Source organism: Dipodomys spectabilis, unplaced genomic scaffold (assembly GCF_019054845.1).
Source record: "Dipodomys spectabilis isolate Male_0828 unplaced genomic scaffold, ASM1905484v1 ptg000728l, whole genome shotgun sequence".
Lineage (NCBI taxonomy): Eukaryota > Metazoa > Chordata > Mammalia > Rodentia > Heteromyidae > Dipodomys > Dipodomys spectabilis.
The window spans coordinates 240,910-268,002 of NW_024871405.1; the positions used below are offsets into that span (position 1 = coordinate 240,910).

Below are 27,093 nucleotides of genomic sequence, written 5' to 3' on the forward strand. Positions count from 1 at the left end.
GTGCCTTTGTTGTGGTTTGTCAGGTCTTGTCAAAAGAAAAATCTGAAGCTGGGCATCGATGGCTTATATCTGTAATTCTAGCTACTTAGGAGGCTGAGATCTGAAGATTGCAGTTTGAAGCTAGCCCAGTCAGGAAAGTCCCTGAGACTCCTTATCTCCAATTAACTACCAGAAAACCAGAAGTGACACTGTGACTTAACGTGATAAAACACTAGCTTTGAGCAAAAAAGCTCAGGGACAGCGCTCAGGCACAGCGTCCAGGAACTGACTTTAAGCACTATAACTGATGAAAAGAAAAAGAAAAAGTAAAATCTGGAGAGCCGGTGCCAGTGGCTCAAGCCTGTAACCTCAGCTACTCAGGAGCCTGAGATTAACAATCACAGTTGAAAGCCAGCCTGGGCAGAAAAGTCTGCGAGACTCTTAATCTCCAATTCACCACCAAAAAGCTAGAAGTAGGGCTGTGGCTCAAGTGGTAGGATGCCAGCCCTGAGTGAAAAAGCTAAAGGACAGCACCCAGGCCCCGAGTTCAAGCCCTAGTACTTGTACACACATACAGATTTCATTAGGAAAATGTCAGAAACTTCTAGATGGGAAAGTTTCCTAGATGCTCATGAGTGATTTTTTTTCTGACTCCAGGAGTTTTTCCTAAATGTGAAGGATGTGCTTCGTGCTCCTGTTGATATCACTGGCCAGTTTGAAAAGTGGGAAGAGGAGGAAGCGGAGCTGAATAAGAAGTGAGGGGCAGCCTTTGCGCTGGGTCTGCCATGTGCACGTGACGTGAGAGCATGTGTGGGCCAAGGCGTCCTGGGGGCAGGGAGCTGTGGGCCTGTCACTCGGGACACTGTGGAGCCACCTCTGACCGCTCCTGTCCCCTCCTTCTCCTGGTTCAGCTTCTACGACAAAAAGACAGCCGTCCATGAGGCCCTCTGTGACAATGTGGACACTCGCACCGTGCTAGAAGAGATGCGCGCCTTGGTCAGTCAGTGCAACCTGTACATGGCGGCCCGCAAGGCGGCCCGGAGGAGGCCCAACCGGGCTCTGCTGGGGAGCATCGCCCTGTACCTCACCCACATGCTCAAGGTGAGCAGGCCCCCAGACATGGGCCCCGGTCTTAGCTCCACTCCCCCCAACCCCCCCCCCCCCCCCCCCCCCCCCCGCACCCTCGCCCGGCCCTTTCCTGTGGACTGGATTAGAGTGTAGGTGTTGGGCCAGAGGCATTGCCCAGCCCTTAGTTTCTCTCTGCTCCCATCTTGGAGTTTGCAGAGCAAGCCGGTGGCAAGGCCTTGACTTTGGCTGCACCACCGTGTCAGGAGGCAGTGCTGCCAGGCCGGCTGGGCCCCCGGGCTGCCTGCCTGCCCTGCCCTCCGTCTCAGTGCTGGCTACCAATGGCTTCAGGCTGGGAAAGTGCCAGAGCTGCAGCCAAGCTCCGACTCACCCCAGATGGATGAGGTCATGTGGGATGGGTCAGGGCTCTGCCCTTTCTGTCCCTTCAGTCCTGGAGACCTCCCTGGAGGGGCTGCCCTCTGCCCCCATAGACAGCAGAGCACTGGATTGGCTACAGGCCGTGGGTGATGCTATCCCTGTTAAGTCTGTCTGGTTCTTTCCTTAGATCTTTGGGGCTATAGAAGAGGAAAGCTCCCTGGGCTTCCCTGTAGGCGAGTCTGGCACCAGTGTAAATGTGAGTAGAACAGTCTGGGACCCAAGGGTCCCCTCCACGCTGGACCTGGGGTTTGCTGCAGCTGCCCTCCGGCCCCACCCAGTGTGCATGTCTTAGAGCCCCCACCCCTCCCACTGTCGAAGCCCTCCGGAGTCTCACCTCCACCCCTCCCACTGTCGAAGCCCTCCGGAGTCTCACCCCCACCCCTCCCACTGTCGAAGCCCTCCGGAGTCTCACCTCCACCCCTCCCACTGTCGAAGCCCTCCGGAGTCTCACCTCCACCCCTCCCACTGTCGAAGCCCTCCGGAGTCTCACCTTCCTCTGCCGACACTTTGGACACAGCTTGGATGAGGTTCCATCCTCACCGCCTTCTAGGCTGAGCCTGGTCGAGTCTCCTCTGTGACTGAGAGTGTAGGCAGAGAAGGGACTGGCAGGCCGTCCTCGGGCCATGGCCCAGGGGCACCTTGCCACCCTTCCCGGCTGCTCTAAGCCAGGTCTGGGCTCTGGATGGGTCAGTTGCCCCCCAGCCAAGCAGCATCAGGAGATCTCACTTGTGGGTTCTGGCACAGGCCCAGCTGTCCCTGACTCCCTTAGCACACCAGAGTCCACAGAACTCACACCCAGAGCCCACACACATCCTCCGGTGTGCTTTAAGCCCGCTGCAGACGTTTATAGTTCCTAATATGCTGCAAGTGCTGTGCAAGTGCTGTATCGAATGACAAGGAAAACCCGCTGAGTGGTTTCGGGGCAGATGTAACTTGCTCCCCCTCTCCACCAGGTGTGTGGCCAAGCGGCCAGCCTGGATGTGAGCAGACACTAACAGTGTCCACTCAATGTTTTGCCACAGGCTATAAGCCCACACTGCTGAGGAGGGCTCTCCACTGTTGGCCTCTGCCCACAGGGCTGGGCAGAAAACTAATCAATGCCCAGCCTAGTGGTGGCTCACGCCTGTAACCCCAGCTACTCAGGAGGCTGAGATCTGAGGGCCAGGGTTCAAAGCCAGTGTAGGCAGAAAAGCTTGTGAGACTCTTCAGAACGTAGAGGTGTGGCTCAAATGGTAGAGCACTAGCCTTGAGTGAAAACGCCAAGTGAGTGTGTGAGGCTGTGAGTTCAAGCCCTGACACACAAAAAACAATGCAACAACAAGAAAAAATGATGTCAAGCCACTGCTGGTGGCTCACACCTGTAATCCTAGCTACTCAGGAGGCTGAGATTTGAGAATCACAGTTCAAAGCCAGCCCGGGCAGGAAAGTCCATGAGACTCTCATCTCCAATGAACTACCAGAAAACCGGAAGTGCCATGGCTCAAGTGGTAGAACCCTCACCTTGAGCTGAAGAGCTCAAGGACAGCACCCAGGCCCAGAGTTCAAACCCCACAACCGATTAAAAAAAAAAAAAAGATGTCAGACCATGCTCGGCTTTGACACGGACCCAGTGTCCACCACACAGCCTGAGGCCCCCCCACCCCCTGAGCTGGAAGATGAGAGGCAACCATGGTGAAGAGCCGTCTGCATAGAGGTTGGAACCTTTGAGAAAACCCACCCAGAACAGGCCTGCTTGTCTTCAGTTGGTCTCCCTTGCATCGCTTGTGTTGTGACTGGTGCACACACGCCAGCTGTGTTCCTCTACGAGGAGGAGGAGGAGGAGGACGACTAAGAATGCTCCTCTGGGACTTGTGTCTCTCCCCTCCTTCCCAGGAGAACGTTCAACAGCTTGGTAGAAAGGGGATATAAATATTTAAGTGTAACAGCTGCTGTTGTAATAGAAACAAGAGCTCAGTCAGTACAACATAAAAAGGCAACACCTTGAAGGCTGCCTCACGATGAGCAGAGTGAGGCACCCCTGTGGGGGAGGGCGGGGTTGAGAGGGCAGATGCACCCTCAAGAATCGCCTGGGTAGGGGCAGCCCTGTCCAGGCCCTGCCCAAGCCGCGCCAGTGTCAGAGCTGCTGTTGTGTTTTCTTTCTTTCTTTCTTTTTCTTTCTTTCTTTCTTTCTTTCTTTCTCTCTTTCTTTCTCTCTCTCTTTCTCTCTCTCTCTCTCTCCCTCCCTCCCTCCCTCCCTCCCTCCCTCCCTCCCTTCCTTCCTTCCTTTCCTCGGTTGTGGGGCCTGAACTCTGAGTTTGGGCGCTGTCTCTGTGCTCTTCAGCTTAAGGCGAGCGCTCTACCGCTTGAGCCACAGCGCCACTTCCAGTTTTCTGGTGGTTTTTATTGTAGATAAGAGTCTCATGGACTTTCCTGCCTGGGCTGGCTTTGAACCTCGATCCTCAGATCTCAGCCTCCTGAGTAGCTAGGATGACAGGTGTGAGCCACCGGCGCCCAGCTGGCTGTTGTGTTTTCTAGAGCCACCTTTGCTTTTGAGAAGATATTGCTATTTTATTTTATTTTTGCCTGTTTTGGGGCTTGAACTCAGCATTTTCTCTCTCTCTCTCTCTCTCTCTCTCTCTCTCTGTCTGTCTGTCTCTGTCTCTGTCTGTCTCTCTCTCTGTCTCTGCCTCTGTCTCTCTCTCTCTCTCAGCTTCTTTACTAGCACTCTACCATAGCTTCACTTTTGGCTTTTAATTGTTGTTGTTGATTAATTGAAGATCCTGCACAGGCTGGCTTTGAACCAGGGTCCTCAGATCTTAGCCTTCCAAGTAAGGTTACAGGCATGAGCCACTAGTGCAGAACATGTTGCTGTTGTGTGATGTGTGCACACGCACACGCATGCACTGGTACTGGAGGTTTGAACTTAGCCTTTTACCACCTGAGCACCCCTCTTTTGGCTTTCGGTGGTTAATTAGAGATGAGTCTCACAGACTTTTCTGCCCTGCGATTCTTAGAAATCCGCCATAGCTCCTTCCTTCTCTTGGGCAAACAATACTAAGGTAATGGTTTCATCAAAAACCCCAACCAAAATACACCTATTTTAAAGACAACTGCTTCTGAACTTGAGTAAAGGACATCAACAGTCCTGTGGCCATGAGCCCTTTGAAGTTGACTCAGTGGAAATGAGCAGCCAGCAGTGTGCTTGCATGATGAGCCTGCTAGGCACCAGGGCCGAGCAGCCTGCGTCCCACTGCTCGCCCTGTGTGAAGCCCCTGGGCTGACTTCCAAGTCTGAAGTTCTGCAGTAGGATGTGAGGGTGGACTGGCTGTGGCCCTGTCACCCCATGGATCTCAGGGTGAGCCAGGCTGATCTGGCTGGCGTGGAGGTGTCCCCTTCCTCCATGGTGCTTTTCCTGTGTCCCTCCTCAAGTTGTGCTCAGGGGAAGAACTGATTCTCCCCAACACCGCGGGGTCATTCTCTGTTAAAGGTACATGAATATACCATGCATTCTGCAAAAAGAACCTACAGACCTGTGCTGGTGGCTCACATCTGAAATCCAAGCTCCTCAGGAGGCTGAGATCTGAGGATTAGCTTGAGAGATGTGTATCACACCAGCAGCAGGCAGAATGAGTACCAGTACAGGTCACTTGCATACCTTGTGTGCTGCACTGTGGGTCAGGAGCAAGGCCACCAGCTCTGGGGTACTGCCTCTGCCCTCTGGTGGCCTGCTGGACAGTTAAGTGTTCAGTTATAAATACAGTGTCTGCTCTTGTGACCCAAACCCATTCTTTCTGCAGCTTGAGTCCACAGTCATGCCCTACCTGCAGGTCTTGTCGGAATTCAGAGAAGGTGTGCGAAAGATTGCCCGGGAGAAAAAAGGTGAGGTTCTATTCTGGGAGCAGAGCAGGGTATAGCTGGACTGGCTGGTGCCATGCTCCGCCCATCACCCTGCTCAGGTGGCACACACATTTCAGACTGGGTTTTGTTTGCTTATATTATTGGTCAGGGGGTTTGAACTCAGGGCCTAGGTGCTATCCCTGAGCTCTTTTGCTCAAGGCTAGCACTCTACCACTTTGAGCCACAGTGCCACTTCGGGTTTTCTGGTGGAATTGGAGATAAATCTTGTGGACTTTCCTGTCTAGACTGTCATTGAACCACGATCTCAGATCTAAGCCTCCTGAATAGCTAGGATTACAGGAATGAGCCACTGGTGCTCAGCATGTTTCAGGCTGTTTTTTTTTTTTGGCCAGTTGTGGGGCTTGAACTCTGGGCCTGGGCGCCGTCCCTCGGCTCTTCAGCTCAAGGCTAGCGCTCTACCACTTGAGCCACAGCGCCACTTCCGGCCTTTTCTGCTTATGTGGTGCTGAGGAATCGAACCTAGGGCCTCATGCACGCAAGGCAAACTCTCTACCACTGAGCTACCTTCCCAGCCCTCAGGCTGTTTTTGAGAGCCTTCTTGGATGAACCTCTATATCCCACCAGCCAGTTCAGGTGACCACAGAAGTGCTCAGCCAAAAGTGCTCAGGGTGAGAGGTTAGATTGACAAAGGCGAGTGGGGGCTGGGCCTGTTGGCAGGCAGGTGGAAACCCAGCACTTCCGGGGGCCTCACTTAGCCACCCTCCACCTGTTGGCATTTTGAGATGTATGGAGTTTAGGATCTGGAAAATGCCAGATCTATATCTTTCATGTTTTTGTTTTGTATTGTTCCTTCCTGGGGCTTGAACTTGGTGTGGCTGCTGTCCCTTAGCTTTTTCCCTCAAGGCAGGTGCTTTACTATTTGAATCATGACTTTACTTCTGCCTTTTTGCTGGTTAATTGGAGATAAGAGTCTCATGGTCTTTTTTTTGTGTGTGTGTGGGGGGTTCCGATTGTGGGGCCTGAACTCTGGGCCTGGGCGCTGTCCCTCAGCTCTTCAGCTCAAGGCTAGCACTCTACCACTTGAGCCACAGCACCACTTCCGGCTTTTTTGTTTTTGCTTATGTGGTGCTGAGGAATCGAACCCAGGGCCTCATGGATTGCAAGGCAAGCGCTCTACCACTGAGCCACCTTCCCAGCCCCTCTCATGGTCTTTTCTGCCCACCCTGGCTGGCTTCAAACCATGATCCTCAGATCTCAGCCTCCTGAGCAGTTGAGATTACAGGCATCCCTGACTGGCACCTGGCTACCTTTCCTGATTTTGCCCAGTTCTTAAAAACTTGCCAGACACATCTACCCTGAACAACAGGAACCAATATACAAGGACACGTGCACCTCCATGTTTATTGCAGCACTGTTCACAATAGCTAGGATATGGAAACAACCCAGATGCCCCACCACAGATGAATGGATCCAAAAATTGTGGTATCTATATACAATGGAATACTATGCAGCCATTAGAAATGACAAAATAATGGCATTTGCAGGGAAATGGATGGAGGTAGAAGGAATCATGTTGAGCAAGGTAAGCCAAGAACGAAGAGACAAATGGTACATGGTCTCCCTGATAAGTGGATGCTAAATCCAAAATGTTAGGTGATACGACAAAACTAACAGGACTTAAGAAACAAAGAACTCCCACTCATCTGGTTGAACCACTACTAAATATCCCCATGCTGCTGGTCACATATATGGTATATAACATGTGAACACCGTTATATGTTACAGACTGTGATAGACAATTTGCTCCAGGAAAGTTAGAATGAACTTATGACTTTAAATGAGCATCATTATTCCACAATACTGTGAATTTCCGGAAATTATGTAATCACTTAATCACAATAAAAAAAAAAGAACCTCGGGGAAGGGAGGGAGGGAGGGGATGGTAGGGGGAAAACAATGGAGGGGGTAACAATGTTCAAGAGGAAGTGTACTCATTACCTCACTCATGTAACTGTAACCCTCTGTATAGTATCTTTACAATAAAAAAAAAAAAAAAAAAACTTGCCAGACATAGCAGCAAGCAGCTTGAGGCAGTTCCATGGCCTCTTGCTCTGAGCACCTCTGCCCTAAGGCCCACTGGGCACAGGGTGCTAGGCCCAGGCCAGCTGCTTTCCTCCAGACTTCACACGTGGTTGGCATTGCTGGGAGTATGGGGACACTGGGCCAGGGCAGTGCTGCCCCCCAAGAGGCTGGTGAAAGTTGTACCTGGAACCCACGCAGATGCAGGTGTGCAGGGCTAGTAGTGGGATCCAGCAGAACATGGCCCAAGCAGGTCAGCAGGCAGTGCCCAGGACAGGCAGAGCATCCCGGGAAGAAGTTGCAGTCTCAATATATGTAATTGCCTGGCCCAGTGGAATTCAAAGGGGATGGACGAATACAAGGAGCGATGGAAGGCGGCTTTGAGTCTATTCTGGAGTCCAGATAGCAGAGCAAGAGGCAAGAGACATGCTCAGACCCATACAGAACCTAAGCTCAGCGTTCTTCAGAGTTGGAGTCAAAGTGAAAACAACAGTATAGGAGAGCCACAGCTGAACGGGCTCTGCGGCTGCCTCAGTTTCTCCATGGAGAGGGGCCTGGGCCCAACCTGTAATGAATGAGTAGGAATGGGGATGGCCTCTGTGTGACTGGATTTGAAACTCTTTTTATTTCTGCTACTGCTGGGGCTTAAACTCAGGGCCTGGGTGCTGTCCCTGAGCCTTTTCATTCAAGGCTGGCAACTACCACTTGAACCACCGCACCACTTCCAGCTACAGAACCGAGTGGCAGACGCTTTCCCCAGCACTGGAGAAGGTGCAGGTCTAACCCTTTGCTTTGCCCACAGTCCCTGAGGTTCTGCAGCTCAGTGATGCCCTGCGGGACCACGTTCTGCCTGAGCTTGGGGTGCGGTTCGAAGACCACGAAGGTGAGTGAGGAGGGCCTGAGCCCATGGCGCACACTGACGGCAAGCCCAGGAGCTGGGCGAGAGCTGGGATGGGAGGGGCGCTGGAAGGGGACATAGCACCGCATGAGTCTGCGCACGCTAGGCTCCAGCCCAGCATTGCAGAAGGTGGCTTAGAGGTTACACTCATTACAGGTGACCTGCTTGTCTGCCCTGGGGCCTCAGGGTCCCCTGCCCAGTTTTCTGCGAGCCACTGGCTGCCTTTCCTTTTGTGCTCAATTAGGGACATGACTTGGTCCTGTGACTGTCACCTGCTTTCAGACTCTTTGGAGCTAGGAACTGAAGCCAGGGCCTCACACTTGCTAGGCAAGTGCTCTACCGCTCAAGCCATGTCTCCGTGTCTTCTTTTTTTTTTCCCTGGTCTGTTTTGTTGGGATAGAGCCTCTTGATATCTTTGTTGGGCTGGCATTGGCCTCCAACTAATCCTGCCTCCACCTCCCAAGTAGCTACAATTACAGGCATGTACCACCACTCCTGACTTCAGTGGTTTATTTGTAAATCCTTAGCCAATATGTTGAATTCTGTGACTTCTAACAGGCAGGGCTTCCCACTGCACAACACAATGGGAATATTTCACTGTTGTCTGTAACAGGGTTTGGTTTTGGTTTAGCTTTTCTGCCTGCTGGAGATGGAACCTAGGGCCTTGTGTTTGTGAAGCCACTATTCGCTACTAAGCTCTGCCTCACCCTAAGCTGTGTGTGTGTGTGTGTGTGTGTGTGTGTGTGTGTGTGTGTGTGTGTGTGTGTGTGTGTGTGTGTGTGTGTGTGTGTGTGTGTGTGTACTGTTTCTTAGCTTTTTCCCTCAAAGCTAGTTCTGCCTCACCCTAAGCTCTGTGTGTGTGTGTGTGTGTGTGTGTGTGTGTGTGTGTGTGTGTGTGTGTGTGTGTGTGTGTGTGTGTGTGTGTGTGTGTGTGTGTGTACACTGTTTCTTAGCTTTTTCCCTCAAAGCTAGTGCTCCACCACTTGAGCCACAGCTCTACTCCCAGCTTTTGGGTGGTAATTAGTGATAAGTCTCATGGACTTTCCTACCTGGATTGGCTTCAAACTATGATCCTCAGACCTAAGCCTCCTGATTAGCTAGGATTACAGGCATCAGCCACCGGTACCCGGCTTGACCCTGAGTTTAGTTCTTGCTGTGGTGTGCACGTGACACTGGCTTTGCTTACACAAGCCAGAAGGCAGGCCTCAGCTTTCTGGGTGGCGTGCCTAGGAACCTTGGGTGGTGTCCCGGAGGGCTGGGCTGGGGCTGCGGGATGGGTGCCCAGGCCCCATCACTGATGGACTGCTTTTCAGGACTGCCAACGGTGGTGAAATTGGTGGACAGAGACACCTTACTGAAAGAGAGGGAAGAAAAGAAAAGGGTTAGTAACATTGCAGAAACACCATTGGGATGCCTTGGTTAAAATCCCTTGTCTATGTCTCTGTGTCAGAAGGAAAAGTTGGCTAGGTGGGTAACTGTTTGACAATTTGGTAACCAAACGAGGAGAATGTGTGATGTGTTGCTTTGTGTATTGAGACAAGATAATGCTGTGGAGCCCAAGCTGTCCTCCAAGTTAGGCCCCCTTTGCCCCCACATCCTGAGTGCTGGGATTATAGGTGTTCATCACCATGCCTGGCAGAGAATATGTTGTCTCATGAGGGAGCTAAGGGACCTGTTTGTAAAACCTCCTCCCCCAGCTGAAGTAAAACAATTCACTTAGCAAACTTCTGGTGCCACCTGGCAACAGCCCGAGCACCATGGGGTCCGGCACCTCCAGTGGTCCCTCTTCTTCTGTCCATCGCTCCCCCATACATCTCTCTCTTCCATACTCAGTATCAGGACCTTTGCCTGGGCCTCCACCCTAGTGTTCAGGGAGGATCTCTCCATTCAAGGACTTGGGTATGTACCAGGAAAAAGAACAAGGCCAACTATTTGTGTTGTTAGAGCCAGGTATGGTAATGCATACCTGTAATGCCAGCACTCAGGAGGCTGAGGCAGGAAGATTGCAAGTTCCAGTTGGAACTTGAAGTAGCAAGACCTGGGGAGGGGGGTGCACATAGTCATAACTATGGGCATCCTGAGGACTCAGGTGCCAGCAGTGGAGGTGCCCACTTTTCCTGGGCCGCTCTGGGAGCTATAGAGCCGGCACGAGGGAAGGTGGGTACCAGCCAGGAGCACTGGCAGGCCAGCAGCACTCTGAGAGCCCAGAGCGAGTGGCTGCTAGCGCTAGGGTTCAGGGAGACTGGTGAGCACTGCGGGGAGCTGGCTTCATGCTTCTTGCTCTCCCAGGTTGAAGAGGAGAAGAGGAGGAAGAAGGAGGAGGCCGCTCGGAAAAAGCAGGAGCAAGAAGTAACACACGTTTGCTTTTTTCTTTTGGTCATGGGGCCTGAACTCTGGGCCTGGGCGCTGTCCCTCAGTTTTTCAGCTCAAGGCTAGCACTCTACCACTTGAGCCACAGCACCACTTCCAGATTTTTCTGCTTATGTGGTGCTGAGGAATCGAACCCAGGGCCTCATGCATGCAAGGCAAGCACTCTACCACTGAGCCACCTTCCCAGCCCATGTTTGCTTATTTCTTTGTGGTGTGGTGGGCCCCCCTCTAGCTTAGCGAGGCACCCTGAGGACCCTCCCATAGGGAGATCTGTGTTGCCCTCCACCCTTTTCACCGGCTGCCCTGAGCCAGCAGAGACATGGCTAAGGGGAGACTGGGCTTGGGGAGTGTCAGGGAGTAGTCCCCTCCTTCATGTCCTCATCCATTGCTTGCTGCCAGTCCAGCTGAGGCCTTGGGAGCAGGGTGGGGGCTGAGGGCGGGAGTGGGTGTGGGGGTGATAGTGTGGGGCTCCCTGGTGGCTCGAGGTCCTGACGCTGTGTTTTGGGTTCCAGGCGGCAAAGCTGAGTAAGATGAAGATTCCACCCAGTGAGCTGTTCCTGTCTGAACTCGACAAATACTCCAAGTTCGATGAAAGCGTAAGGGCTCTGCCGCCGGCCTCACCAGGCCTCGCCAGGCTGGGGGAGCAGGGGAGCAGGGAGGGCGGTTGTAGGCCAGCAGGTTTTCTAGTTTGAGATTGTGAGGACGACAGGGACGGTTTCTGTGTAGATCCAAGGCCTCCCACCTGGGGTGCTGAGTGCTGAGTACCTCCTGACAGCTGGTTCTTCTGGACAGGGTTGAGCCAGTGCTGCCTCTGCCTGCGATGGGCTGAGCGCCAGCCCCACACTCTGGGGGGGCTGTGGCCTGGCTGAGGTGAAGGTGACAGAAAGTGGGATCCCTGAGCTCTGCAGGCTGCTCCCCATGGCTCTGCCTGCTCCCCACAGCTGTGCCTCGGGACCTTTAGGCCCCATTGCTGGTCTGCACATGCCTTCCAGCTGGCCACTTCAGAACTGAGCAGTGGTAGCCCCGGTGTGCACAGCGCCCCTGACCCAGTCTGTCTCTTTCCCTTTTTGTGTCTGTCTGCATGTGCCAGTACTAGGTCTGGAGTTCAAGGCCTGGGTGCTGTCCCTGATTTTTTCCTCTCAAGGCTGGTGCTCTACCACTGGAGCCACAGCTTCACTTGTAGCCTTTTTCATTGGCGATGAGAGTCTTATGGGCTTTCCTACCTAGACCAGCTTTGAACTGCGATCCTCATATCTCAGCCTCCTGAGCAGCTAGGATTGTAGTCAGGAGCCATCAGCGCCCCACTGGAGCCACCGCTGCCAAATCAGGACACTGGGTGCTGAGCAGGGGTGGTGATGAGCCACCCACAAGTGGGGACGTGGCCACATGGGGGACCAGTGCATGGAGGCCACGGGGACGGGCAGGCGGAGGGGTCTGAGGTACTACTGGTGCTGTTGTTGCAGGGTCTGCCCACACATGACGTAGAAGGCAAGGAGCTGAGCAAGGGGCAGGCCAAGAAGCTGAAGAAGCTGCTGGAAACCCAGGAGAAGCTCCACAAAGAGTACCTGCAAATGGTTCAGAACGGGAGCCTGCAGTGAGGCCCCTGGCTGCCTGTACTGGCGCTGCTGGACTGACGGGCCTCTGCCTGGCGGCGGGGCCTGTGCTCCGCTCACGGCTCGTTGTCCTCAGACCTTTCTAAGAATTGTGGTCATGCAGGTGCGTGTCCGTGGTGGATCTGAGACCTCAACAATAAATCCTCTAATCTAATCTGTGCTGCCCTCTCCACAACACCCTGCCCACTCAGCACTTGGGAGCCCAGCCTGGGGCCGCTAGGTCAGCACGCTGGTCAATGGAGCCCCTTCAGCTGTCCGCGGCCCGCCTAATCTCTGCTGTGTGGGCGCATCTGGAGGCATTTGAGTAGAACAAAGGCCAGCTCAGCCTGGCGGCCTCAGACAAAGGCCGTGCAGTCTGCCCGGCTCTGATGGGCACATGCTGCGGGGTTTCCTAGAAACTGGTCTGGGCAGCGGCAGGGCTGCTGTGCTGCGGCGGAGGCCCGGTGAACAGCGGTGGCGGACCCAGATCCTCAGGCCTGGTGGGTGAGGTGAGGGGTGAGTCTCACAGCGGGCATGCCACGAGGGGCATGTACTCACCACCTGCTCCTGGCCTGGTGCTGCCCCAGGCTGAGAATTGGCACCACCTAAGAACTGGCCTGGCCACCCATGGCACAGGAAGGTGTGAACAGGAGCCAGAAACCCACTGTAGGCCCACAGAGGCCAGGCCAGGCCAGCTCCACGGGGACGAAGGGCGGCAGTAGCTGTGAACCGTCTGTGAAGCAGCCCATGAGGGCACCTGTGTCAGTGTGAGATGCCCCGTGCCACGCTGCTGACTCCCAGCCAAGACACGGCAGGGCTGGCACAGCCTGCCCGTCCCTCTGGCCTCACGCAGCGCCGGAGCACATGGCCGGAGGCAGTGACTGAATTCAGTTAATGTTTGGCCATTAACGTTTGGTTTCAGAATCTTGTCCATGTTTTATATGAAAAAACAAAAAAAAAAAACAGTAAGAGCAGGGCACAGGTGGCTTGCACTGTAAACTAGCTATTCAAGAGGCTGAGATCTGAGAATCTCAGTTTGAACCCAGCCTGGTGGGAAAGTGTGAAACTTTTCTGCAATTAATTACCGAAAAGCCAGAAGTAGAGCTGTAGCTCAAGTGGTAGAGCACCAGCCTTGAGCAAAAAAGGTCAGGGACAGTGCCCAGACCCTGAGTTCAAGCCTCAGGGCACACCCTCCTCTTTCTCTCTCCCTCTCCCTCTCCCTGTCCCTCTCTCCCTCTGTCTCTCATACTCCCTCTCATAATCTAGCTTGCTTACTCGTTCTCAAACACACACAGAGGCAAAAAGGCCAGACGGTAAAGAAAAGGTGCATGTTCTAGCTTTCTGCTACAGAACAGACCACTACAGACAGAGCATGGTAAAAAATACCCATAACCATCTTTTTTTTGTGTGTGCCTGTCCTGCAGCTTGAACTGAGGCCTGAGCACTGTCCATGAGCTTTTGTGCTCATGGCTACTGTTGCACCACTTGAACCACAGCTCTACTTTCAGCTTTTTGGTGGTTAGTTAGAGTCTCATAGACTTCCCTGCCTGCCTGGCTTTGAATTACATTCCCCAGACCTCAGCCTCCTCAGCTAGGATTACAGGCGTGAACCACCAGCGCCTAGCTAATGACTATCTTCTATTGACTCCTAGCTCTGAGTTGCCTAGACCCAGCGGGGTGGCTTGTGGTCCATCGCCCTCACCCGGCGGGGTTGCTGGGCACTCTGACATTGGTGGCTCTGTCTCTGATGCAGCATCCCATAGCTGCACGCACGCATGTCCTGAGAGAAAAGGGACTTGCATGGCCTTTTTAGGTTTGAGCCTCAGTGATCAGGCGAAAACCACCTTGGTCCACCCAATGGAGTTGTTTCAGAGGACCCCCCACATCCACAGGAAGGGCTGAGAGGCTGTCAGAGTGTGTGGGATGATGAGAAGTGGCTAGTTCGGAATATTCTGGAACACCACACATTGGGAAATCAGCTCCACTTAGGAAGGGAGGATGACCCCAGCCAGGTGAGATCCACTCCCATCCCAGGGCCTGTGTTCTGAGGCTTAAGCGGTAGAGCGCTTGCCTTGAGCTGAAGAGCTGAGGGACAGCGCCCAGGCCCAGAGTTCACACCCCATGACTGACCCAAAAAAAAAAAAAAATGAGAGTGGGAAGTCCTAAGTTCAAGCCACAGTACTGGCACATAAAAATTTTACTGTAACAGATAAAGAAATGAGCAAGGCTGAGTACGGATGGCTCATGCCTGTAATCCTGGTTACTCAGGTGGCTGAGATCTGAGGATCACAATTTGAAGCCAGCCAAGGCATGAAAGTCTCTAAGACTCATCTCCAGTTTATCAGAAAAAGCCAAAAGTGGCTCTGTGGTTCAAGTGGTGGTAGAGCAAAAAGGAGCTCAGCAACAGTCCCCTAAAAGCTCAGAGTTTGAGTCCCAGGACTGGCCAAAAAACAAAAAAAGGCAATGCTGTGAGCTGGACAGAACACTGAGATAACGAGGTTTAGACGCAGATCATTTCCTGTGCAGACGGGACGCTGTCCCCATCCCACTGCCTCAGCCACCGCCAGAAGAAGTGGACCCCTGGGTCTCCTTGTGTCTAGAAGAGGGCCACTTGGGAAGGCTGATAGAGTTGTTCTCTGGGACCAGCTGATGGCACACAGCAGCAAGTTGAGTCTCAAGGGAATTAGGCTAGGAGGAAGAGGAGGAGGAGGAGGGTCAATCTCAAGCATTCACAAGGTTCTGATCCTGGGTAGAAAGGATGCTAGAAGTTCAGGCTGTAGGAATGGGGACAGATTTGGCTGCCAGGCGCTGTGCTGGGTGGGGGGTGGGGGGAGTCATCAGCCATCCCATCTGGAGTGTATGATTGCAAAGCTCTGCCTATGTGGTGGTGACTGGCACAGGGCTGGCTGTCCACACAGCCTGGTGACCATCGGGAGGCCCATGGAGAGGGCTCTTGGGACCTCTCAGGGCTGCGTGACAACTAGGACATCTACAATTACTTTGAAGTAAAAGTCTACAGGAGTGTCTCCTAGCCAAACCTGGTACAACTGGAGCACAGAAAAGAATAACGAAGTGAAATCTAGAAGCATGTACTTGGAAGATGGAGAAAACTGGAAAGTACCAATTGTCACCAACGGAGTATGCCCCTCTCTAAAACCTGGTTCTCCATCAGTGACAGCACTGGGCATTTCTCCTCCTTCTGTGACACTCGGTTGCCACACGGCCCCAGCTGAAGACAGAGTTGCTCCTTACCCAGTGCTGCTCAAAGTAGAAAGTGGAACAAAGGGCTGGGTGCTGTAATCTGTAATCTCAGCTACTCCAGAAGCTGAGATCTGAGGATCAAGGTTTGAAGCCAGCCTGGGTAGGCACATCCAAGTGAATCTTCTCTCCACTTAACCAGCAAAAAGTCAGTAGATCAGTGGCTCTATCTACTAGCCTTGAGTAGAAAGGCTAATGTACAACTCCAAGTCCCCAGAGTTCAAGTCCCAGTACCATCACTGGAAAAAAACACAGTTGAAGAAGCCAGGCTCTTGCTCTGGGGGGAGAGCTGGGATTCCAGCTTCCTTTGTAAAGAGGTTAGGGATCCATGGTGGAACCTGAGGGGATTGCGGTGACTAGACAGAATGGCTTAGAGCCAAGACAATAGAACATGGAGGCACTGAGGCCAGGATTGCACCTCAGTCGTGGGAGTGAAAGCAGCTCTGCGTGTGCGTGTGTGTGCACGTGTGCGTGTGCACGTGTGCGTGTACGGCGCGCACGGGTACGTGAGAATCAGTGCTGAGGCTTGTAAGTCACTGCCTCGTGCTCATGCTCATGCTCTCACTTGGCTTTTCACCTGACTTAACAGAATCACAGCTGGTGCATCTGCTGGGTTGGGGTGCATCCAGGACTGTCCACAAACACCCACCCACCAAGGCCAGTGGACATCAGGCCTTTCTCCTCATTTGGGATAATCTGTGAGACCAAGTGAGGAGTCAAGAGTTTTTCACCAAAAACAGCTTTTAAGCATCTGTGCCAACTTTCTCTAAGAACTTTCATTTCCAGCTGGTGCCCCACCAGCGCCATGCACCACCACCAACTTTGGGTGGCTGTGTGACTTGACTTTGTGGGTCTTTCCTCAACTGCCCCTTGGTCTCCCCCCAACACACACACACATGAGCAAGCACACTGGCAACTGAGCTTGGGAAGACGGGTGTGGGGGAGAGTAACCAAGGACTTAGAGTAGCAGCACGTGCAAGGCAGGGGTAGCACAGATTTGTAATCGTAGCTACTCAAGAGGCTGAGATTTAAGGATCACCATTCAAAGCCAACCTGGGCAGAAAAGTGTGAGACTTTTTTTTGTCAGTTGCAGGGCTTGAACTCTGGGCCGGGCGCTGTCCCTCAGCTCAAGGCAAGTGCTCTACCACTTGAGCCACAGCGCCACTTCGGTTTTCTGGTGGTTCATTGGAGAGAAGAGTCTCAGACTTTACTGCCCAGGCTGGCTTTTGAACCGTGATCTTCAGATCTCAGCCTCCTGAGTAAATAGGTTGACAGGTGTGAGCTACCGGCACCCAGCATTTGTGAGACATCTCTTATTAACCATTAAAAAATTTAGAAGTGGAGCTGTGGCTCAAGCAGTAGAGTGCTAGCCTTGAGCACAAAAGCTCAGGGACAGCGCCCCAGCCCTGAGTTCCAGGACCAGTGCACGTGTGTGCACTCACACACACAGAGGAGTAGCCAACAAGGCCAGATGCGGAGGTAGCCTGGTCAGCCAGCACCACAGATAGCTGGGGGCTGCTCATGTTCCTAAAGATAGCACAGGGAGTCTGTGAGAGAGGGCTCCCCGGGCAGGTGCTGCCATGTCCAGCATGGGCGGGCTGTGGAGTAGGTGATACCAGGCTGACTGTGAGGAACGGGAGGGTGCAGGGTGGCTCTAGGCATTCCAATACTTTCAAGCCTCTCTGTAGAGGTTGGGAGTCCCAGCAGTAAGAACTCCTGTCACCGTGCAGTTACCTTTGGAACGGTGACCTTTACAGAATTAGCCTGTGGCTCTCCTTTGCCTGCACTGAGACTGCATTTTGTGTTCTCTCTGGAGTAAATGCATATTTTTTTTTTATATCTTTATGTTTTTGTGCCTCATGCTCTCACTTGACTTTTTTCTGCTCAAGGCTGGTATTCTACCCCTTGAGCCACAGTTCTACTCTGCTTTTTGGTGGTTAACTGAAGATGAGTTGTACAGACTTCCCTGTTCAGGCTGGCTTCAAATCTTGATCCTCAGATCTTGACCTCCTGAGTAGCAGTGAGGCAGGTTAGCCCTAGGGAAAGAAGAAACCCATCCCTTCCCTAGTCATTCCAGAGCCACCCAAGAGTTCTCTCTCCTCCCTGTACAGCTTTTAAGATTTGAGGGACCAAAGCAGTTTAGGGAGGAAATGTGACCAGAGAGATGAGTGAGGAGATGGGGAAATTATATTATTTTTAATAAGCATTATAAAGGGCCAGACTCTAGTTGACACCAGGAAGCAGCAAACAAAGCAGTTGTTTTCCCTCATTTAAATGATAAGTTATAGCAGGTACCAGCGGTTTATATCTGTAATCCCAGCTACTCAGAAAGGTTGAGATCTTTGGAGCTCAGTTTGAAGCCAGCGAGGGTAGGAAAGCTTGTGAGACTCTTCTCAACTAACCAGGAAAAAGCCAGAAGTGGACAACACCCAGGCTCTGAGTTCAAGCCCCAGTACAGGTACTAAATAAGTAAGTGCTTTTAGAGACATAAAGGGGGCTATCTACAACTGCCTATTTGAAATGATAACAATGTGGCAACTCTTGGTGAAGGGAAGAGACAGTAGAAGAGAAGCTGATCTGAGGAAAAGCCCCACATTGTCCCTATATTTTGGGTAAGCCCAGAGACATACCATATTTCAGGGTACTAAGTAACACCCATATTGGCTACAGTGCTGTTGGCTGACCACATGTGCTAAGCCCTGTTGAGTATTTTTTTTTCCTGTGCTGGTACTGAGGCTTGAACTCAGGGCTGCCCAGGTTGGCTTTGAATGGCGATCCTCAGATCTTAGCCTCTTGGGTAGCTAGGATTACAGGTGTGTGCCAACCCTGCCTGCCACCTGCTGCTACCCTAAATCCTTGGCTATCCTCCCCCTACCCCTTCTTCCCAAGAAGCTCAGTTGCCAGTGTTGCTCATGGTGGGGGAGAGGGGCAAGGGGCAGTTGAGGAAAGACCCACAAAGTCAAGTCACACAGCCACCCAAAGTTGGCGGTGGTTCACGGCGCTGGTGGGGCACCAGCTGAAAGCGAAAGTTCTTAGGGAAAGTTGGCACAGGTGCTTAAAAGCTGTTTTTCGTGAAAAACTCCTCCCTTGGTCCCACAGATTATCCCAAATGAGGAGAAAAGCCTGATGTCCCAGCCTCAGCTTTTCTATCTTCTAGTGTCTCCCATTCTTAACGAAGGCAAAGCATAATCACCATGATAGTTAAAGCTGAATCTAGAACACTACCGGTTTCAGGGCTCTGGGTGTGGCATCCAGGCCTCAGGCACAAGCTCACCATCTCTATTTGTAGTCAAACTCTGTCTTGAACTCAACCTTTACATGATTTTAATTTACTCTGGGTTATGAAATGCATGACACTGGAATAATTTGCTTCACAAATATTAGTTTCAGAAGTAACCTCAAAGAAAAATCTTGGAAGCCTAAAACAAACGTCTACAGTCCAGTGTAGAGTTGAACTAGCCCACAAAGTGTGAATAGATTTCCTTTTTTTTTTTTTTTTTTTTGGGGTCCAGTCGTGGGGCCTGAACTCTGGGCCTGGGCGCTGTCCCTCAGCTCTTCAGCTCAAGGCTAGCGCTCTACCACTTGAGCCACAGCGCCACTTCCGGCTTGATTTTGCTTATGTGGTGCTGAGGAATCGAACCCAGGGCCTATGCATGCGAGGCACGCGCTCTACCACTGAGCCACCTTCCCAGCCCCTGGAGTAGATTTTCGTTGTGTATGTGTGTGTCTGTCCTGGGGTTTGATTTGAACTCATGCCCCGAGCGCCGTCTCTGGCCTTTAGTCCTCAAGGCTTAGCTCTACTACCTGAGCCACGGCGCCGCTTCCGGCTCTTTGGGGAAGTTAATTGGAGATGAAGAGTCCCAGGTGGCTTTGAGCAGTGATCCATCCATCCTCAGCTGTCTCCCGCGGAGCCCAGGCCGGGCTGGGAGCTTCACGTAACTGGTGCTGCTGAACAGCTTCACGTGGGAGCTAGGCCCCCCCCCCGCTGGGCCAGAGGGGGGGCAGGCCCCAGCGCGGCCCGGCTGCATCCCGCCCCGTCCCCGTCCCGGGAGCGGAGCGAGGTCCTCCGGCGCCGGGACACACGGACACACGGACCTCGGGCGGACGCCTCACGCCTCTCCCCCACCGCCCTGGACACGCGTGCTTAGGGCAGGGGCCCGGGGTCACAGGCCCTGCGGACGTCAGGAGGCCCCGCCCACTGCCGGGGGACCCGGCGGCACCGGGCGGCCGGCCGCGGCGGGAGCGGGAGCGGGAGCGGGACCGGCGCCACCCGCGCGCGGCGCCCCGGGACCCCTTCACTGCGGCGCCCGGCGGCGCACGTGACACATCCTATTTGCATTCGGTTCTCAAGCCGAAGCGCGGCGCGCCACGCCCCCGCGGCTTCTGATTGGACATTTCCCTCACCTCCCAGGCGCAATCCACTTGCGCCACAACTCTCCAATCGTAGCCCGCCTTGCTGGCGGAGGGCGGGGCCAGAAAGCGCGACCAATAGGAGGCGGGTTTGTTGGCAGCCACCGCGGCGCAGCCCCGGAGCGAACTGAGGCTCGGCCGCCACTGCCGCTGGAGGCGCGAGGTGCGGAGCGCGCGACGCCCGCGGGTAACGGCGCGGCGGGTGGGGAGGGGCTGGGCGGGCTCCGGTGGAGACCGGGCGGGCGGAGGGCGCCGTCTCGGAAGCCGGCGGCCCGGGCCGGCGGGCGGGGCGGGGCGGCGGCGGGCTGGGCCGCGGGGCGGCGGCGGCGGGCTGGGCCGCGGGGCGGCGGGCGGTCTCCCCTCCCTCCGCTCCGCCCGCCCCCGGCTGAAGGTCAGCGCCGCTTTGTTCCCGCCGCGGGCCTCCCTGCGGGCCTCCGGCGCGCACGTGAAGCCCGGGCCCGCGCCTCCCGCCAGCGCCGTGCGCGGGGACCGTGCGGGGCGGGACGGGCGGCCCGGCGCGGCCTCCGCTCGGCCGCTCCTCCGGGGTGACGAGGCACGAGCTCCCCGCGGCTCGACGGCCGGCGGGCGCGGGGCTCCCGGCGGGCCTCGAGTCGTGCGCGGTGGTAAAGCCACCTTCCTTCCAGGGCGGAGAGTCCCGGAGGGAACTCGGGGGTCCGCAGGGCCGCGCGGGGCGCACGGCCTGCCCCGCTCCGGAGCCGCCCGGCGTGTGGCCCTCCTTAGCGCCTCTCGGGCCGCCCGGCCAGCGCTGCGGGGTCGCGATAAGACCTCGGCCCGGCTGCCGCCGTCTGCTGAGCCTGATTAGAAGGCGGGGAGGCGAGTCGAGCCCGGGGTCCCGGCCCCGGACCCCCTGCGGTGTTTCCCGTGGCCCTTCTCGGAGGAGCCCCCGGAGGCCATCTGGCCGCTTCTAGACACACGGTACCGAAACAGGCTTGTGAGAATTATCACGAGCGCCCGCGCCTGTAGATGACATTCTAGCGTCTTCCTGCCACAGTCCACGACACCCAGGGGCCCCGTTAAGCTCTTCACACGTATTGAAACTCGGTTCGTGAAAGCCTTAGGAGCTGGAACAGGCTCCGTATCCCTCACCGGAAATGCTTTGGACTATATTTTGGATGTGCTTGTGCCCACCCATCTGGCGCTTGAACTTAGCCTGGGTGCTGAGTTAACTTTTTCCCCCCTCATCAAGGCTAGCTCTCTACTACTTGAACCCATAGTTCCATTTCTGGCGTTTTGTTAATTTGAGATTAGTGTCCTACTCGGCCCTCTAGGATTACAGGTGTGAGCCATGGGCTCCTGACTAATGAGAACCTTTATTGTATTTATCTTGTTAAATTTCATTATTAGGTTACAGTTCCATAAGTGAGGTTATGAGTACATCTTGGTCATTGTCACCCCTTCCCCCCTCTCTCAGCCCTACCCAATGAGAATTTTTAGCGAGGGATTACCTGGATTTTGAACTCAAGGTCTCCCGCTTGGTTTTTTTTGTTTTTTGGTCTCACTGCTGGCACCTGTACCATTTTGAGCCACTTCCAGTTACCACTTTTGAATGGTTATTCAGAAGTTTGATAATTTTCTGCCTGGGTTGGCTTCAAACCCCAATTCTCTGATCTCAGCCTCCTGAGTAGCTAGGATTACAGGTCTCAGCCGCCCATGGCCTGGCTGAACCGGTCTTTGTGTGTGTGTGTGCTGCTTCCAAGGCTTCTGGCCTTGAGCTGTTGTTAAATTTTTGCTCTTATTTGTTTTTGGTGTTTTTAGTTGTACTTGAGGTTTGGGGGTAAGTGTTCTTTTCCATTTCACAGTTTTGTGGCCTCACAGAATACTAAGCACTTGGTGCGCTGTTTCAGGCTGGAATTCCCCAGCCTGGTGGGGTAGATGTTAGGGAAGGTGGTGGTGGGATCAAGAGGAACTAGGAGGTGGTTAGGAGTCCTCTTGTGATGGATTATACTTGTCTCTTCTCTTGTCAAGGTAGAGTAGGTAGAAAAGCTTCATGATGAATTTTTTCAGGTTAATAGCTATTGCCTGATTTGGGGACAAGAAAAAAGATTTCCTTTTTTGGGTTTGATTCTGTGTTTTTGTTTTTATTTTTTGTAGATTAAGCTTTTTCTTTTCTTTTTTTTTTTTTGTCGGTCGTGGGGCTTGAACTCTGGGCCTGGGCGCTGTCCCTCAGCTCTTCAGCTCAAGGCCAGTGCTCTACCACTTGAGCTACAGCGCCACTTCCGGTTTTCTGGTGGTTTATTGGAGATAGGAGTCTCACAGTCTCTCCTGCCCGGGCTGGCTTTGAACCGCGATCCTCAGATCTCAGCCTCCTGAGTAACTAGGATTACAGGCTTGAGCCACCAGCACCTGGCAAATTAAGCTTTTTCTTCTAAGTTTTTTTTCCCTCCCCTGAACTCTGAGCCTGGACACTGTCCCTCAGCTATTCAGCTCAAGGCTAGCACCCTACCATTTGAGCCATTGTGCCACTTCTGGCTTTTTCTGCCTATGTGGTACTGAGGAATCTATCCCAGGGCCTCATGCATGCAAGGCAAGTACTCTACCACTGATCCACCTTCCCAGCCCTTTCTGAGATTTGAAAGGACTGAAGAAAGTAAAACACCTTTTGCCTATAAAGGTATTTTAGACTTTTTTTTTTTTTTGCACCCTGGTGCTGGGGCTTGAACTCAGCCTGGTGCTGTCCCTGAGCCTCTGTGCTCAAGGCTAGTGCTCTACCACCTAAAACACAGCTCCACTTCCAGCTTTGTTGGTACTTAATTGGAGATAAGAGTTTCATAGACTTCTTGTCCAGGCTAGTTCAAACCACAATCCTCAGATCTCAGCATCCTGATTAGGATTGTAGGTGTAAGCCACCCCTGCCCAGATCAGAATTACTCTTTTTTTAATGATGATGCTAGGAATTGAACCCAGTGTTTCACACATGTTCAGCAAGTGCTCTATTACCAAGCCATCAACCATCTAGAATTTATTTTAGAGGTCCTTTCTTCTCTTTGGTTGTATTCAGTTTAAAACCTGTACAAAGGAAGTAGAGTTGTGGCTCCAAATGGTAGAGCACTACCCTTGAGTGAAAAAACTAAGGGACAGTGACCAAGCTTTGAGTTCAAGGCCTAGTACTTGCCCTCCTAAATAAAAACTAAAACCTGTATAGAGCCTGGCACTGGTAGCTCACATCTGTAATTCAGTCTACTAGGAGCCAAGACCTGGAGGGTTGAGGTTCAAAGCCAGCCTGTTGAGACCAGTCCTAGAGGCTCCATCTCCAGTTAACCAGTGAAATGTTGGACTGTATGTGTGGCTCAGGTAGTAAAGCAGAGGCGCATGAGGCCCCACGTTCCAGCCCAGGTACCAATACAAAAAACAAACAAACAAACAACAGTAACAAAATCTTCTGTAACATAAATTTATGTTATACTTTCAAAAACTTTGTATGGGTGGAAGTGGAGCTGTGACTCAAAGTGGTAGAGCTCTAGCCATGAAGAAAAAGAGCTTGACGCCCAGGTCCTGAGTTCAATCCCCATGACTGAACAAAACAAAACCCCAAAACATCAAACTTTGTATGGGAAGATAAAATGTTTGTTTTGGTACCTTGTAAAGGGGAGGCATTTTTTGTTGTTGGTGGTGGTGGGTTGTGGATCTTGAACTCTGGGCCTGGGCACTGTCCCTCAGCTCTGCAGCTCAAGGCTAGCGCTCTGCCACTTGAGCCACAGCGCCATTTCCGGGTTTCTGGTGGTTAATTGGAGATGAGTCTCACAGACTTTCCTGCCCATGCTGGCTTTGAACTGCAATTCTCAGATCTCAGCCTCCTGAGTAGCTAGGATTGCAGGCGTGAGCCAGGGGTCCCTGGCAGGAGAGAGCAATTTTAATTCCTCCAGGCCTAAGGGAGCTCACCTGAAGGAAGTGGCAGGTGCCATTGCCGCTGGATCCAGTCTTCCCAGTGACTTTTAGTTTCTTAGGAATTTGTACTGGAATTGATAGCCAAGAAGTGCTTACCTTTTTGTTTAAAAGGGAATCTAGAATAAGTTTTGTACACTATGATAGAAGAAAGCAGCTGGTGAGCACACAGGAAACATCTCTCTTCCGCCTTCAGACTGTTTTGCATGGGACTTCTTGCTTAGCACTTGTGAGGTTTGTCTCTGAGCACACATACATGGTGACCAAGAGACCTTTATTGGGTAGAAAGTGAAGATTGTGTGTTGGAATGTTGACATTTTTAAGAAATAGTTTACAATTGAGTAGATTTGTTTGTTTGCACCTGGCAGAATTGATTTTCCGCCCTACCTGCTGAGAGGAAGCAGGTTGCTTTACTTGCTCCACCTTTGAATTAAACATTTTGTGTATTTTTTAGTGGCAGGAGGGACATTGTATTTTTGTGGTAAGAGAACTACAAAAGGCCACTTTGTGGACTTACCTTTTAATCTTGACAGTGGGCAAGATGACTACACTTGCTGTGTAGTCTTAAATTTCCTGTTGTTCTTCAAGAGTACTGTTAGCTGTTAGAACTAAACGTGCTTCATCCCATGTCCAGAGGGAAATGCCACTTCAAAAACAGGGTGAGCTAGCTTTGGTTTAATAGTTTATGGTAGAAATATCTATCCATCTATGTATTTTTCCCATATATGTTGGCTTGAACTCAGGGCCTGGGTGCTGTTCCTCCTGAGCTCTTTTTGCCCAAGGCTAGAGCTCTACCACTTTAAGCCATAGCTCTTTTTCCTGTCTTCTGGTGGGTAATTGGAGATAAGAGTCTCATGGACTTTCCTGCACTGGCTGGGTTTGAACTGCTGCAATCATCAGATCTCGGTCTTCTGAGTAGCTAGCATTATGGGTGTGAGCCACCAGCTCCCAAGCTTTTTTTTTTTTTTTTTTTTTTGTGGCCAGTCCTGGGGCTTGAACTCAGGGGCCTGGGCACTGTCCCTGGGCATTTTTTTGCTCAAGGTTAGCACTCTACCACCTGAGCCACAGTGCCACTTCTGGCTTTTGTCTTTTTATGTGGTACCGAGGAACTGAACCCCCAAGGCTTCATGCATGCTAGGCAAGCACTCTTATCACTAAGTCGTATTCCCAGCCCCTATGTTTTTTGTTCAAGTAATAATTTGTCACCAGGTGCCAGCAGCTCATGCCTATAAACCCTAAGGGGAAAAAAAGTAATAGTTTGACAGCATTTCTTCCTAAGCTCCACTATGCTTTACATAGATTATATTTTATTTTTATTATTTTTATTTATTTATTTATTTTTGGGTCCGGTCATGGGGCCTGAACTCTGGGCCTGGGCACTGTCCCTCAGCTCTTCAGCTCAAGGCTAGTGCTCTACCACTTGAGCCACAGTACCACTTTCAGCTTTTTTTTCTTTTTGCTTATGTGGTGCTGAGGAATCGAACCCAGGGCCTCATGCATGCAAGGCAAGTGCTCTACCACTGAGCCACCTTCCCAGCCCCAAGATTATATTTTAAAATAGTACTCATTCACTACGTTATTGCAAAGAAGCTTTCAGTTTCTGCATCTGTAAGCACGGCTCTCACTTCTGGGGTCTCTTACTGAATAAAACAACCAGAAGTCTTTGCCCTGCCCCCTTTCTGCAGTGAAAGACGTTTTCACAGACTCGTTGGTACATTTAGTTAGTGTCCTGATTACCTCCTGACACTGGGATTGTGTTGATGGGCCTGGTCAAGCATCTGTTGATGAGGCCAGTGTACATAGTGGGAACTTACTCGGTCTCCTGTGCTGAGCAGGTTTTACGCATGGAGGCACCCGGATACCCCTGAGTATCCTAATTTGTTTTGATTTCTGGGACTTTGTGTGTGTTAGTCCAGTGCTCTACTACTTGAACCATGCCTCTATCCTTTTTTCTTTAGTTTTTGGATAGAGTCTTGAGTTTTTTTTCCAGGACCAGCCTCATGATTCTCTTGTCCGTGCCTCCTGTTAGCTGGGATTCCAGAGCCAGTTTGTTGGTTGAGGTGGAGCTTGCTTAACTTTGCCCCAGCTGTCCTCATGCTATTACTCCCCTTGTTTACTCATGGATGGTGCTTTACCATTTGAGCATACTTCTAGTCTGCCTTTTTTGCTTGTTAGTTAGAGATGGTGTCTCATGGACTGTTCTGCCTGGGCTAGCTTCAAATTTCAGTCCTTTAGATCTCGGCCTCCTGAGTAGCTAGGATTACAGGTATGCTGGAATGTGATCACATTCTTTCTATAAGGGTCAGCTTGCCTTTATTTAGACTGTGGACCAAGTCATTTGCTTTTAGTTTATGTAATTACCATCCTAATTTCATATGGATTAAAGGCTCCACTGTAATATGGATTAAAGAAATTCTGAAGAGTTGAATCAGTGTCCTTCTGTGGGAGGGTAGTCCCTTCACCTGCGTCTGGATGGCTGTGTTTAGGCAGTCACATGCACTCTCTGCACTCCAGTGTTGGTTCTCCATCCTTTCTAGACATAGCCAGTTTCTTGGGCATGTAGTAGAACCAAACTGAAGGATTCCCAGCAGACCAAGCTAGCAGCAGAACCTTCAGTTGAGTTTGGAGAGGCAGAAGGGATCTGAACTTGAGACTGGGGCCCACATCATACTAGCCACATCACCTTGGACTAGGCATCTCACCTTCTGGAGCAGCTCTTTGCTGCTTGTCCCCTCAGTTGAGCATAGTTTAGTGGGTATTGGAAATGAAGGTGAAAATAAATCTGTTCATAGGCTGTCAATGACACCTGCTCCCAGAACAGTAGACTCATTTCACTGTGTGTGTGCTTTCTAGGGAAGATAGTGAAGAATTCTAGGTAAGTAGTCAGTGTAGGTGATGTCAGTTTGTAATGTTTAACCGTATGGATCAGAATCCATTTATATTCTTTGACCAAAAATTCTACATGGCAACCCTACAGTTACTATACAAAACCAAAATAGGGGTGGAAAGCTATATTTGGGTTTTTTTGGTTGCTGTTTTTTTGTGTTGTGTGTGTGTTGCCAGTCCTAGGGTTTGAACTCAGGGCCTGGGCACTGTCCCCGAGCTTCATTTGCTCAAGGCTGTAGCACTCTACCACTTGAGCCACAGCACCACTTCCAGCTTTTTCTGTTTGTGTTACTGAGGAATTGAACCCAGGGCAAACACTCTACCACTAAGCCACATTCCCAGCCCCTGGAAAGCTATAATAAAGATGGTCTCTGTGAC

General features: G+C 52.1%; 3 protein-coding genes across 6 annotated transcripts in view; 2 read left to right on the forward strand and 1 right to left on the reverse strand.

The window, feature by feature from the left end:
* Cars1 (cysteinyl-tRNA synthetase 1) overlaps positions 1-12,433 on the forward strand; it is a 39,674-nt gene extending 27,241 nt beyond the window's left edge. For both annotated transcript variants that reach the window (XM_042672578.1, XM_042672579.1), the window contains 9 exons: positions 637-734; positions 891-1,080; positions 1,610-1,678; positions 5,259-5,340; positions 8,201-8,281; positions 9,610-9,677; positions 10,586-10,645; positions 11,179-11,262; positions 12,130-12,433. In XM_042672578.1, coding sequence (XP_042528512.1) covers positions 637-734; positions 891-1,080; positions 1,610-1,678; positions 5,259-5,340; positions 8,201-8,281; positions 9,610-9,677; positions 10,586-10,645; positions 11,179-11,262; positions 12,130-12,264 — 867 coding nt within the window. In that variant the 3' untranslated portion in view covers positions 12,265-12,433. The remainder of the gene's footprint in view (positions 1-636; positions 735-890; positions 1,081-1,609; positions 1,679-5,258; positions 5,341-8,200; positions 8,282-9,609; positions 9,678-10,585; positions 10,646-11,178; positions 11,263-12,129) is intronic.
* The window catches only part of Dhcr7 (7-dehydrocholesterol reductase), a 365,017-nt gene that overhangs the window by 211,448 nt on the left and 126,476 nt on the right, over positions 1-27,093 (reverse strand). The gene's annotated exons all lie outside the window — the stretch shown is intronic.
* The window catches only part of Nap1l4 (nucleosome assembly protein 1 like 4), a 42,524-nt gene continuing 35,441 nt past the window's right edge, over positions 20,011-27,093 (forward strand). For 2 of the 3 annotated variants that reach the window (XM_042672603.1, XM_042672601.1), the window contains exon 1: positions 20,032-20,113. The gene's annotated coding sequence lies outside the window, so the exon portion shown is untranslated. Of the gene's footprint in view, positions 20,114-27,093 lie in introns of all 3 variants that reach the window. The other variant, XM_042672602.1, reaches the window with a different exon arrangement.